The following is a 14,082-nucleotide window of genomic DNA, read 5'->3' as shown; positions in this document are numbered from 1 at the left end:
GGGAGAGTGTTATGTTCTCAGTGTGGGTGGGGATCTCCCACGCTACACTAATTGGCCCAGCTACAATTTTGTTGAAGTTTGAAATCTCAAGTATAGTTGATCCAGATTTGGAGATGGGTTGTCTCTGGTACTCATGGAGGGTTCTAGGGAAGGGAATCAAATTTCACCCAACAGATGCACTGTTGGCCTGTCCTTTTAATCAAGTCCTTCTCACCGTATACTTCTACTGGTCTTCATGCAAAATTTCTAGCTCATTGGCTTCAATACAGTTTGTATTAATTCTTTACAACCATCTATCTTCCTCTAGTCCCCAGAATAAGAAGCAGGCTGCACCTTGCGTTAGCATTTCCTTTTATATCATCCCTACCGTACATAACCCAAGTTTATACACATGCCCTCATCACGTATCCCTACTGTCCATACACTCGTCTCAATACACATATTGCAAGGGACCGTTGGGTGATCATTTTCGCGGGGTAAAGGTGGGGGGGACTGATTTTGAGATTAGCCCTAACTACAGTGAGTTGATGAGTGGTACACATTAGGATATATAGCAAGGTCAAATGCAGTATGAGCAAGAACTAGAAGAGCAAGGGCAGTTGCACATCAGGTTGCAAGTCAGAGCAATATGATTTCTGTATGCAATTCTGGCAAAGACTATGACGGGCTGCGCATAATGGATGGAGATGCAAAATTTTGGTTGAATAACTGGTTGCTGAAGCCAACCATGACCACAACGACAACGACAATGGCCAGAATGAATGGTCGTGCTAATGCCTAATGCCATTGTAATATCGAGGATGATGGGATTGAAGCTTGAGGACTAAGAGTGCTGAAAATGATATCTGAATCAGGAAGAAGACTAGCAGCAGCAAGATCAAAATTGAAGATCTTAATAGTATGATCAAGCAAATATATTTGTTGCAGACAATATCTATCCATCGCAAGAAAACAGGCTCCCATTGTTCCTCATAACCTTTGAACTTCATTTGCTTATTTTACTAACAAATGCATGAAAATAAATAAGCCAGGCTTCCTCTTCCATGGCAAGTACTATACCTAGATTGGCCCGCTATCGCATATGGTTCAAAATAGAGAGGGATTGGTACCCTAGAACATGTCAGGCTTCAGAATATCCACAAAAACATTGCTACACTTGATGCTCTTTTTGATGGAACTGCTCTTACCCTCTCTTTAATCATACAGTACATACACAATAAGCATAGGCAAAACTCACAGGCGAGACCATTTTCAACATTGATTAATGACTAAATAACTTAATTGAAGACAGTGACTTCAACCAAGGGCAGAAAACATTGATTCACCTACTGAGAAAAAAATATGGCACAGCTTTCCCTGTCTGCTACTCCGTAACTGAAAGGAATCATCACTTCAAGGCCTAACTACAATGGGTTCACCAACCACTGCCACCGCCACCGCCACCAGTCCATCCCCCAGCGCTACTTCCAGACCAACCATTTGCTGCCGGTTGAGCTGAACCACTTTTCTTAGGACCATCACCCCATCCCGAATTTCTGACATCAGATCCAGGATCCACAGTACCATCACCACCAGCGCTACCACCACCACCACCACCCCAACCCCCAGGAAAGGCTTCTCTGCCGGGAGAATTTTGAACTTTCGCACCAGGAAAATTGTTCCAGCCATCATCCCCATCCTTGGAACCTGAGCCCCATCTGGAAGAACCATAACTAGAATCTAATCTTTCATTGCTACTGTCGTTTCCTCTTCCATTGTATGAGCCACGGCCCCGTCCACGTCCGCCATAGGGCCTAGGCACCCCACTTGGATGTCCATGTCGATCACCACCATTTCTGTAATCATTTCTACCTGATAAACCAACAGAGGCAAATGTTTAGTTTCAGGTCCAATTCATGTACCAAAATTACACAAAAGCCCCATCCATAGCCATGTTAGTATTTATTGCCATTGCCATAGACAGTAGGGTAGAATACAAGGCACATCTTCCTAGCATGAAAGAGCTAGCAAAAGTATGCGTACATCTGAACTACCGTAAGGTGAAATACAAGATGACTTCAGACAAACAGCAGAAACAATTAAATTCTGGAAAGTATCCTTGGAAGGGTTCTTCCAATTGATGGGATGGTTTTTTCGGTCACTTCTAATGCAGGCCTAGTTTAAATTTGACCCAGATTTTAAGACTGGTTTGGTTAGGCCTTAATTTTTGGGTTTATTATTGTAATAGGCTAAAATATAAAGCCCAAAGTGGGGGTCTGCACCTTTCTTTTGTGAGTTATTCTCCGAGCTACTGACACTCTTATTTATGAGCAGTTTTCCCTTAAAAGTAGGTTCCCGAGGCCAAAGCCATAAGAGAGGGCGAGGGAGAGAGAGGGAGATAAGACGGCCAATTGGGCTCAAGTCATACGTTTTATGAAACACACATAATTAGATGATGACTCAAAAGATTGTTCCTGCAAAAAATTAAACACACACAGGTGGCTCTTAGCCTCAGGAAACAGATCTCGACAAAGAAACACCTTTTTGCATCCTAACACTCCTAGCAAATTAAGAGCCAATTTTCACCTCCTAAGTAGCATCTTTTCACAACCGACGACATTTTTTTAAGTATTGGCCCATTAAGTTACACTATCAAGTTGCAAGCCTGTGGCGTAATGGTTAAGTTGCACCACTGCAACATGTTGGTCATAGGTTCAAAACTTGGAAACAGCCTCTACTGCGAAGCAGAAGGTAAGGTTGCATACATTTGCCCCTCCCAGACCCTACAATAGCAGGAAGCCTTGTGCACAGGGTTGCTCTTTATTGGCCCATTAATGTGATAGGATCATAAGACTAGTAGAAAAAAAAAAAAAATAGAAACACTTTAAGCATTGGGAACTATTTGTTTTATAATAAGATTTTAACTGAGACAAATTTCACCCAAAAAATGGCACCTCTGCAAAAATCAACCCAACAATTCCGGGATACAACTTCATGGCATTGGGAAACTTAGCATGTGGAACCCAATATATAAGAACTTTTAAACCAACCATTACGTCATAAATAGGTATCTACTTGTTATCAATGACATTTGGTAAATATTGACTAAGCATTATGGTGGGGGGTAAGCATTCCAAATACAATAATATGATTGGTTAGTGTTAAGATTAGTGTCACGATAGGGGGGAATGCCCCCCATCGTGGACTAAGTTGAGTCTAGGTTTACTTTCCTTTATTGTTTCCTCATTAGTTTGAAACTAGGTGCAGTTTCTATTTTCACTCCTCTCTCTCTTCTCCTCCTTTTTTGGTTCTGGTTTCTCAAATTCTTGAATTGTTACAGTTGGTATCATTTTTTTTTCAAGCCTTGTTAGAAGGTATATTAAAAGGGATAACTCACTCATTAGTAATGGGAACATAAAGGAATAATGTGTAAAAGAAGGTCATTTTTGGGCAACTAAAATAGGAAACACATTACGATTGGTTCCACACTTCTCCTTTTATATGCACTGTACTTATCTTGTCATTTGATAAAATTGGATAGGAAAAATAAACTATGTGCAGCAAAGATGAGGATGAAATGGACATACAGCAAAAATAGGAAGGGTAAAGTAAGGAATGACCATATTAGGGCTGATTTGGGAGTCTCTCCAGTTCATAATAAGCTCCAAGAAAGCTGTCTGAGGTGGTACTGCCATGTTCAACAGAGGCTTCGGGATTTTCCAATAAGAATGAGTGATTTGATTCAGAGTGAAGGAACTAAAAGAGCTAGGGGTAGGCCTAAAATGACCATAGGAGAAGTAGTGAGGAAAGACATGTATAATTTAGATCTTGTCCCAAGTATTACCTTGAAAAGATCTGATTGGAGGACAAGAATCCATTTAGCCGACCCCATTTAATTGAGCTTCTACTGTTTTGTTGTCTTGTGCTCTTCCCCATTAACATACAACAACAAGAAGCATAACTTTATCCCAACTGAATGGGGTCGGCTACATGGATCAAATGCAGTAAAATAATAGAAAGTAAAGAAGCATAGAAGATGAGTTAAAAGGAGAGAACATGGGGGTAAGTTTAGGGGGTATCGTAGAATATAGATACGCATCATGGAAAAACATCCCTTATAGGGGGTCAACAACTCGTGTTCGTGTCCTCCACAGAACTCTATCCGAAGTCATACTAGGGTCTAGTCCTAAAATTTGCAGATCTTTTCGGACCACCTCGTTAATAGTCATCTTAGGTCTGCCCTTACTTTTTCTAACGTCTTCCCAATAAATCTGGTCACTCTTCTGTACTGGGGCCTCCATAGCCCTCCGTTGGACATGGCCATACCACTTCAATTGACTCTCGCGGAATTTGTCATGGATCGGTGCAACCCTCACTTTATATCTAATATTTGCATTCCTTACCCTATCCATCTTGGCCTTCCCGCACATACCTCTCAACATTCTCATTTCCGTTACACTCAATTTGTTCACATTACTCTTCTTGGTTGCCCGACATTCTGCTCCATACATCATAGTCGGTCGTATAACTGTCCTGTAGAATTTTCCCTTGAGTTTAATAGGTATCCTTGTCATATAATACTCCCAATGCTCCTCTCAACTTCATCCACCCCACTTTAATCCTATGAGCAATATCATCCTCTATATCTCCCTATTTGTCAATGATAGCCCCCAAATATTTAAAACAGTCCCTCCGAGGTAGTTCTTGTTCCCCAAGCTTCACCACTCCCTCCTCTCCTCTAGTTTGACTGAAGGGGCACATCATATATTCTGTCTTCGTTCTGCTTAACCTAAAACCTCTTGATTCCAAGTTTGATCTCCATAGCTCCAGTTTAGTATTAATCTCATCCACCGTTTCATCTATCAGTACGATATCATCTGCAAATAGCATATACCACGGGACTAAGTCTTGGATGTGCCTGGTTAGGTCATCCATAATGAGTGCAAACAGATAGGGGCTTAGAGCAGATCCTTGATGTAACCCAATTGTGATCAGGAATTCGTTACATTGCTCGTCTCTCATTTTCACACTCATCACCGCTCCCTCATACATGTCCCTAATTATATCTATATAATTAATCTGACTCCTCCTCTAAAGGACCTACCATATTAGTTCTCTCGGGACTCTATCAGATGCTTTCTCTAGATCAATAAAGACCATATGTAGATCCTCTCTGTGGGCTCTAAAGACTTCCATAAGCCTCCTTAGGAGATAAATGGCTTCTGTTGTTGATCTCCCTGACATAAAACCGAATTTGTTCTCCGATACCTTCGTTTTCCTTCTTAGGTGGGCTTCAATAACCTATTCCGGCTATAAGAGTGGATTGCACACAAGCTAGATTGATTTCTTTATGTCTAAAAGACCCGACAGAATGCTCTGTAAAGATTGTAAGGTTATTCCGGGAGAGAGTCTAACGACACAACATCGATCGTTGGTCATGGATATGCAGTTTAGTATGAGGCAACACAAGAAGGTGATACACATGCCTAAAAATAAATTGGAGACGACTGCACGGAGCCCCCTTAAAATCCTTTACTGATAACGTGATTGAATGAGGCCCGTGGGACTATGTGGGAAGTACTAATGAGATGTGGACTGCAATGACAACTATCATTAAGGAGGTGGCTAGAGAGGCCCTAAGCGTGACTAAGGATGGGTGGTGTACCCATAGAGAGACATGGTGGTGGAACAACGAGGTTCAAACTGCCATTAAGACTAAAAAGACTGTTTTAAGAATTGGCAGAAGACTAATGCAATTGAGGATAGAACAAGATACCACACAGCTAGGAATGAGGCCAGGAGGATTGTGGGGTAAGCTGGAGCAAAGAAATATAATGATCTGTATGAGAACCTTAATACAAGGGAGGGAGAATAAGGGATCTATATGATAGCTAAAATAGGAGAAAGATGAGCAGAGACTTGGACCAAGTTAGATGTATCAAAAGCGAGGGCGGTAGAGTGCTGATACGAAATAAGGACATTATGAAGAGATGGGGTGACTACTTTTGTAACCTACTAAATAGAGGTATTGTGACTGAGAGGATGAACCCAGCAGTAGAGGGGGGCAGACATGACACCGATCGAACTCTGGAAGAGCCGGATGGACATTTACTACAAGACAAAATCGAGGTTAGAGAGGCAATGCGAAGGATGAATACGGTGAACGACGGTCCGGATGAGATCCCAATCGAAGTTTGGAAGAGTTTGGGAGGACATGGGGTGGCTTGGTTGACCAAGCTGTTTAACAAGATCTTGAGTACAAAATCTATGCCGAATAAATGGAGGAGAAGCATTGTGGTTCCGATTTATAAAAACAAAAGGGATGTCCAAAATTACAATAACTATAGGGGCATAAAGCTTATGAGCCATACCATGAAGTTATGGGAATAGCAAGGATTAAAGTATCGGTATCGGTCGCCGTATTGGTCGGCCAAAATTAAGATACGTATCGGAGAGTATCGTATCGTATCGGAGATACACTAAGATACGCTAAAGATACACACATAAATGGATAGGAAACATTTTTTTAAACACTTTTACATAAAGAATTTGTTAAAAAAAGCTATTGATAACATGTATTATGCATAAACACTAAATTGAGGGTATCGTACTAAGAATTCAAGGTCTGTAGTTGTCCCATAAATGTAAAATCCTTGTTCCCAACCTTGATTTCTACTTTAGTTAGAGAGAAATATGGCTGACAGCAACTTTGGAACAAAAACCCTTCAAAAAATCATGTTTTTTTGAAAAATTACCCATCTTGGCCATTATATGACCATAGCGCACTGTATCGGTACATACCGATACTCACCGATACGTATCGATACTCACCGATACGTGCCAATATATACCGATACGTACCAATCGATACATACCGATACTCATCGATATGTACCAATACATACCGAAACGTATATTTTACCTCAATTTTATAATTTTCATAGTCATATCGAGGCATATCGTATCGTATCGATGTGTATTGGTGGTGTATTGATGCATATCGGTATGTATTGTAGGATATATATCGATACGAAAGGATTTTAAAAATTTCATGTATCGTATCGATTTGTATCGTATCGGTCAGCTAAATTTAAGATACGTATCGGAGGGTATCGTATCGGTATCGGAGATACTTAAAACCATGCTTATAGGTAACTAAATGTGCTTTTTTCTCGAAGAAAATATTTGTAATGCAGAGGTCATATGCCATCGCATAGTCCAACACAGAGGTCCCCTCAGTATTCCTCTCCCCGACTCCGTATCCTCCATGCACCTCTTCGTAACCTCTACGATCCTTACCCACATGGCCATTAAGATCCCCACCAATAATAACTTTCTCCTTCAGACCGAGACTCTGCATCATTTCATCCATGTGCCCCCAAATATGTATTTTAACCCTATCATCAAGCCCTGCCAGGGCGTGTAAGCGCAAACTATGTTAATCTCATCACCGAGCACCACTTTAATGGCGATGATCCTATCTCCCAGTCTCTTAACATCCACAACATCATATTTAAGATATTTGTCAACTACTATGCCCATGCCCCCTCTCCCACTTTCATTTCCTAAGTACCATAGCTTGAAGTCATCCAACCCTTTAGCTTTATGACATTTCCATCTCGTTTCTTGAATACACGCAACATTAATCCTTCTTTTCCGCATAACGTCAATCAACTCCATACACTTGCCCGTCAAATATCCAATGTTCCATTATGCAAATCTGATTTTACGCTTACCCACCTGCTTAGACCCACAAGGCATGCAATAGAGTAGGTTAAGTGGAAATTATAAGAGGTGTATTAAAATAAAAATAGGATCCATGCACAAGTGATTGGCTGTGTATAAATAGATATGGTGCCGGCTCTTCCCCATTTACATCTACTTATCTTTTGATGTCTTTGTTCGGATCCATGTAGCCAACCCCATTCAGTTGGGATAAATTGTTGTACTAATCTTGTCATTTGATTATCTCTCATAAATATTTTACCATTTGTAGTTGAGGTTAAGAGAACATTTATCATTATTACATCATTCACCATGACTACATAAATGTATCTCTATGGTAACTTATTCTACATTGTTCAGATGTCATTTGAAATTTTGAATATCATCACCAACAATATATCACCTAAGTTGACACCAAGAACATGTTAGTCACTAACTATAGCCCTTTATACTGTTCCATAATAATTAAAACTGACAGGAAAATATATGCATCAAAACAAGTCAAAGAGGATTCTAGGTTGTGCTCCAACCCAAAGCATCTCACAAGGTTGGCTTCTGCAACTAAAATAAAATACATATACAAATGTTTACGCATATGACTAGATGTGTACTCTTCTTGAGTTGTACGCCTTACCAATTTTTCATAATGATATCAGATTCAGATGGTATCAAGATCAGCATTCCATTAATGCCCCACCCCACCCCACCACACCCCCCCCCATCACACACTCGCTCCCTGCCTCTAACATGACTACACATGCATCTGCATATGAATGTTTACTAGTGTATATAGGATTGCCAATGCATCTAATTTAAAGGGTAGACAATTAACTAAAGCAAATTCATTCAGCTGAAAGGAAGTATGCAAGAAACCCAGCACATCCAACGTAAAACACTGCAGTCTTTTTTTTTTCGTACGCGCGCGCGCGCGCGGGGGGGGGGGGTTGCCGAAGCGTTGAACTTCTGAACATGAAAAAAATACAAACTGCACAACTGACAATGAATAGAAGACACTAAAAAAATACAAGACAGAAGCACAACTCAGAGTAGCAGGATTACCTGTTCTCGAACCTGGTGTGGAAGATCTCTCTCTGTCTGAATATGAATGACCTCTCCAACCACCGTCATTGCTAGCTTGCGAACCCCCCCATCCACTGCCTACAGACACCCCTCCAGAGGAACCTCCAGTTGCAGGGCTCTTCATTGGTACCATAGCGGCAACTGATCGAATTGAAGGCGTCGAACCCGGAGGGGGATCATCAATGTGTCTTTGGAAATATGCCACAAGGCGGTCTATGTCCTCAAAATCTTTTTGTCGAAACCTGAATCCCTTGGGATACAGCCCAATGTACTCGTGATGAGGATTTGTGCTTCGTATATAGGACAAAATGAAAGTACCAGGATGCTCATGACAAATGCCAAAACAGTAAACAATCCTCATTGGATGTTCTGATTTCTCAATTCTTAAGAGGTCATCAATCTCTGCCTTTGACCCCTTCTTGAATTTGCGGTAACTAAGCATAGCCTTCAAGTGTGTTACCAGTGGATCAACATAACGATCCATAACCTACATTAAAAGCAGTAGACATATGTATGTCAGATGTTAATCCGACATGATGAAGACCAAAATGGAGTGCTGCTCAAACCAACCATTGCACAGATCCATCTCTTAGATTAGTCACAATGGAAAATGAAATTTGGCTGAAACTTACAATATTATAGATGGCAAGGTGGAAATTTCCACAAAATTCTGCCTCACCTATACTATCACATGGCAGATGTTTATAGTTGATAGCGGCCTTTCCTTAATAAGCATGTGGATATCATACATATTGTAAAAAAAAAATACACTGATTGCCCAAACATATTGCACATGACATGCATTAAACTAGTTTTGAGATCCTTTCTTCTTCGATGAAATAACAGGTCCTTCCACTTTCTGGCATCAGCAAAATACTGAAGGCCTCACAACACTCTACAGGCCATCACTAAACATCTATTCCAATCAGCCTGTATCTCTGTACTGCTCAGTGTGAACCACCCAATATGACGCTTCAATGTCACTTCAAACACACTGCTCTTTCTTCCGGGAAGAAACAGCAAAACAGTGCCACTAGAACTAAATAGTAAATACCACAGCATTAACAATTTGTGGACTCAAATTGATTAAACTTCACAAGCAAACTTATGCATGGATCAACCTGCAGGTGATGTGCTCACGTAAATGAAAACAGGTAGAAAATTTGACAGAAATTAGAAGAGATTAGATTGTTAGAAGAGAGAAAAAAGATGGAACAAAGCCGAAGAGAGAAAATATATAAGAGAGGAGGTGGAATAACGCAGTCCTGGACCAAAAATAGATCCTGTTTTTGTAATAGATTGGTTTGGGGCTTTAGTTTTTTACATTTTTTATTGTAATTGACTGACATATAACATCTAAAACTTTGGTGTAAAGGGGGGGGTGCATTAATTTTTTGTGTGCGTGCGTAATTAGTTAGTTGTGAGTCTCATATTAAGCGTCCAAGCTTAGAAAATTAGTCTTAGCTAATAAAGAATCATATTGTTAGTAATTTTAGTCTAGTTTGGTTTCTTGTTAAAGTGTTTCACTTGGAAAATAATATAGCTGTTTAGAGTCCTTAAGCAATTGGTTTTCTTTGGGACTTATGTGTGTGCAAGGATTAAAGTATCGGTATCGATCACCGTATCGGTTGGTCAAAATTAAGATACGTATCGGAGGGTATCGTATCGTATCGGAGATACACTAAGATACGCTAAAGATACACACATAAATGGATATGAAACATTTTTTTAAACACTTTTGCATAAAGAATTTATTGAAAAAAGCTATTGATAACATGTATTATGCATAAACACTAAATTGAGGGTATCGTACTAAGAATTCAAGGTCTGTAGTTGTCCCATAAATGTAAAATCCTTGTTCCCAACCTTGATTTCCACTTTAGTTAGAGAGAAATATGGATGACAGCAACTTTGGAACAAAAACCCTTCAAAAATTCATTTTTTTCTGAAAAATTACTCATATTGGCCATTATATGACCATAGCGCCGATACGTATCGATACTCACCGATACGTACCGATATATATATCGATACTCACCGATACGTGCTGATATATACCGATACTCACCGATACGTACCAATACATACCGAAACGTACATTTTACCTCAATTTTATATTTTTCATAGAGTCATATCAAGGCATGTCGTATCGTATCGATGTGTATTAGTAGTGTATTGATGCATATCGGTATGTATTATAGGATATATATCGATATGAAATGATTTAAAAAATTCAATGTATCGTATCGGTGTGTATCGTATCGACCGACTAAATTTAAGATACGTATCGGAGGGTATCGTATCGGTATCGGAGATACTTAAAACCATGTGTGTGTGTGTATATATATATATATATATAATAACCCCTTATGATTGAGTTGAATGGATTAAACTTAGAGAGATTTTTTGATAACCAATTATCCTAACGATGAAGTAAAATAGGAGAGAGAGGATGCAGGCTTACTTCTGGAAGAGAGATATCCCTTATCTCATCAATAGAAGAGAAAGAAGAAAGCCAGCAGGGCAGTTTGTTATCAACAAACAATCTCAAAACTATCAATCCGATCATAGGGAGTCATATATATATATATAGAAAACCAATTACTTAATTTAATAAAGACTGTAACAGCTAGCATATTTTTCAATCTGAGGACTTTAACATGGAAACCAACTTAGACTAACATTCCTAACATTGTCAATTAAGACTAATTTCCTAGACTTGGACCCTTGCCACAACAAACTAATACTAAAAATATATTAATTTCTATGCATCCCCAAGACTTAGACTCTTAAATGGGAGCCACAACAAACTAATTACTAAGAACATCACAAAAACACATGCAATAAACATATGTCAGGCAACACCTTAGAAATCAGATTCGAGTCAATAGGCTGCAATCAAGTGCGAAATCCCACATAAATTTGAATTTTCCTTCTTAGTACAAGTTCCTCATACAATGGCATTAAAGTGGCTGGACAGACACGATAGACTTTGGAAACCAAAACGTCCTTGACTGTCGAAGAAGGGCTGCAGCAGTTCTGATCGAGCCAGCTTCATACTGGCCCAGTTTTGTGTTTTTTCTGGTTCAGTTTTGCAGCAGAAGAATCAGCCCAGTTGAGCCATTGAACCAGCTATATTTCCCATTTATTATGTTCTCTTTATATCTTCTAGAAGGCCATCTACAGCAGCAATCGATGGAGGATTCCAGCAGCTTCCAGTAACTTGTGTTACACACGAACAGTGTTTTCTGCCTTTTTGTCTTCTAATGGTTTGACTTGGCCAAAATTGTTTTGAGTGAAGACCACCAAGTCTTCTAAAATGGTTGTCATTGTTCTATGTTAGTTAGACAAGTCAGTAGTTAGTTGCCTAAGCTAGTTTTGTTTTCCTTTTTATTTACCTTTTATTTCGTAAGCTGAACTTACTCCTATATAAGAGGAGCTACTATAATCAATAAGAAAAAGGTGAATGAAGTTTATTTTGAGATGGCTTATGCTGTTTGCTGTGAGATACAGTTGGGTGAATGGCCCTAAGTTAGATGCCTAAACTTCACAGGTGAGATGCTTCAAAACCTAACCTTCTCTTCCCCACTTCTCAACCCCCACCCCCAAACATCGATTCTCTTTTCTTATTCTTATTTTCCTCTTTATTTCACTACTATGAGAGAGTGTTTTGAGGGACTATTAAGGTGATTTGAAGTACAGAAGACCCGCCTATAGATCAGCTAGAAATACACCCACAGGTCAAGGATTGATTTCTCCATTGTCGGGGTTTTGGAAACTTGGATTTAAGTCCAGATCTCCCAAACCAGCCAAGCATTTCAAGCTCATCTTTTGAAGGATACTAAGACAGATTGCAAGGGATCTTCATACCAATTTCGAGGATCATCCGATGCCACGAACCCTAGTTTCTGAAGAATGGTCAAAAGTCTCCTAATTCATGTCGACAACATAACTCCCAATTCAACCATTCGAATTATCTCATCTTTTGGGGGTTTGATGACCCAATAGGACCTTCATCTACTCCAAGTTTCAACTCCATGTGAGCATCGGTTTATGAGTAATCAAAATCTTCTCTATTCAGCCGGAATTTCAGATCCTGCTTGGGATTAGGATCACTTGTGATTCTAGTCTTACATCACCGTTATTAGCCATCGTATATAACAGTATATCGTTAGGCCTGTTTGCATCTGAGATTAAAATCTCTTTGCATATCGAGCGGCATAAGCTCCAAGCCACGACTTTTATGGAAACAGTCATAAGCTCCAGAACTTCCATCTGGGTTAGACACTTCAGTCACTGAGCTACTGCCCACTTAATTTGTACTAGGAGTAGGAATCCCAATTCAACAAGGAATACAAAATAAAAGAACTAGTAAGCATCTGTTATGGCCAAATGAAGTAAGCAGTTGATGACAACGGAAATCTCAGGTCATATGAATGGCGGACTGACAAAGCCTGCAGATCAGAAAATCAATCTCTGAATTATAATAGGAAGGAGATGGTCTAAATTTAATGTTAAACAAGGAAAACAAAAAATTGGATGATGTAAAGGTCCAACACAAAATTCACTTGATCGATTGATCTTTCTCAGCTTGCTGAAATTGGAGTGCTGGAATCATTTGAGAGAAGTTGTCGAAAATTGAAATAGATATTTTAGAAGAAACGATGGATAGAACAAAAGCAGTCCACCAAGCGAATAAGAAAATCTACCCTTGTAAACATTAATCAATGTAGCTGTATTCATTCTCACAAAAGTCGCTTAAGAACATCAACTTCAAATCATTGCTAAGGGCCAGAAATAGTCAAATGGTACGTGGGTTACAAAAGAAATGGTACAGGCTAGGAAGAAGAGGAAATAAATAAATTGACAGTAATAAATCCTAACTAGTGTCACAAGTAAATTGAGTAGGTTCAAGTCGTTCAAAGATGGATCCCCCCCCCCCCAAAGGCACCTGAACCACCTGGAACCCCCTTCTCCTTTCCCCTCCCATTGCCTCCTCTTCCCAGGTTCCAGGGCTACTTTGGTCCACAGCCTGCATCACTCAAGTTATTGAGGCTCCATAAAAGATAGTTGTATAATTGCTGTCATTGTAGTCTTCAACCAATTCACATTCATTAGCAGTGATTCTGTACCTCCTTCGGCACCTATGCTTTCACAGCTCATGAATGAACCATAGTTTTTCCATATAAGAACTTTTGCGCAATTGGACGATTGAGATCTAACTCCCTTCGAAAGCCCATTTTCATAGCTTGGATCTCAACTCCCTAATTAAAAGACTTCCTATGTTTGCTATGAATC

General features: G+C 39.6%; 1 protein-coding gene across 2 annotated transcripts in view; it reads right to left on the bottom strand.

Moving 5' to 3' along the window:
• Window positions 1-1,165: 1,165 nt before the first annotated feature.
• LOC122085854 (transcription elongation factor SPT6 homolog) overlaps window positions 1,166-14,082 on the bottom strand; it is a 30,661-nt gene continuing 17,744 nt past the window's right edge. For both annotated transcript variants that reach the window (XM_042654450.1, XM_042654451.1), the window contains exons 16-17: window positions 8,764-9,271; window positions 1,166-1,851 (exon numbers count right to left, since the gene is read on the bottom strand). In XM_042654450.1, coding sequence (XP_042510384.1) covers window positions 1,415-1,851; window positions 8,764-9,271 — 945 coding nt within the window. In that variant the 3' untranslated portion in view covers window positions 1,166-1,414. The remainder of the gene's footprint in view (window positions 1,852-8,763; window positions 9,272-14,082) is intronic.

The sequence above is a fragment of the Macadamia integrifolia genome, chromosome 8, assembly GCF_013358625.1.
Source record: "Macadamia integrifolia cultivar HAES 741 chromosome 8, SCU_Mint_v3, whole genome shotgun sequence".
NCBI classification, from domain to species: domain Eukaryota; kingdom Viridiplantae; phylum Streptophyta; class Magnoliopsida; order Proteales; family Proteaceae; genus Macadamia; species Macadamia integrifolia.
The sequence above is the reverse complement of the archived record's forward strand: the minus strand, read 5'-3'. Positions and strand labels throughout refer to the sequence as shown.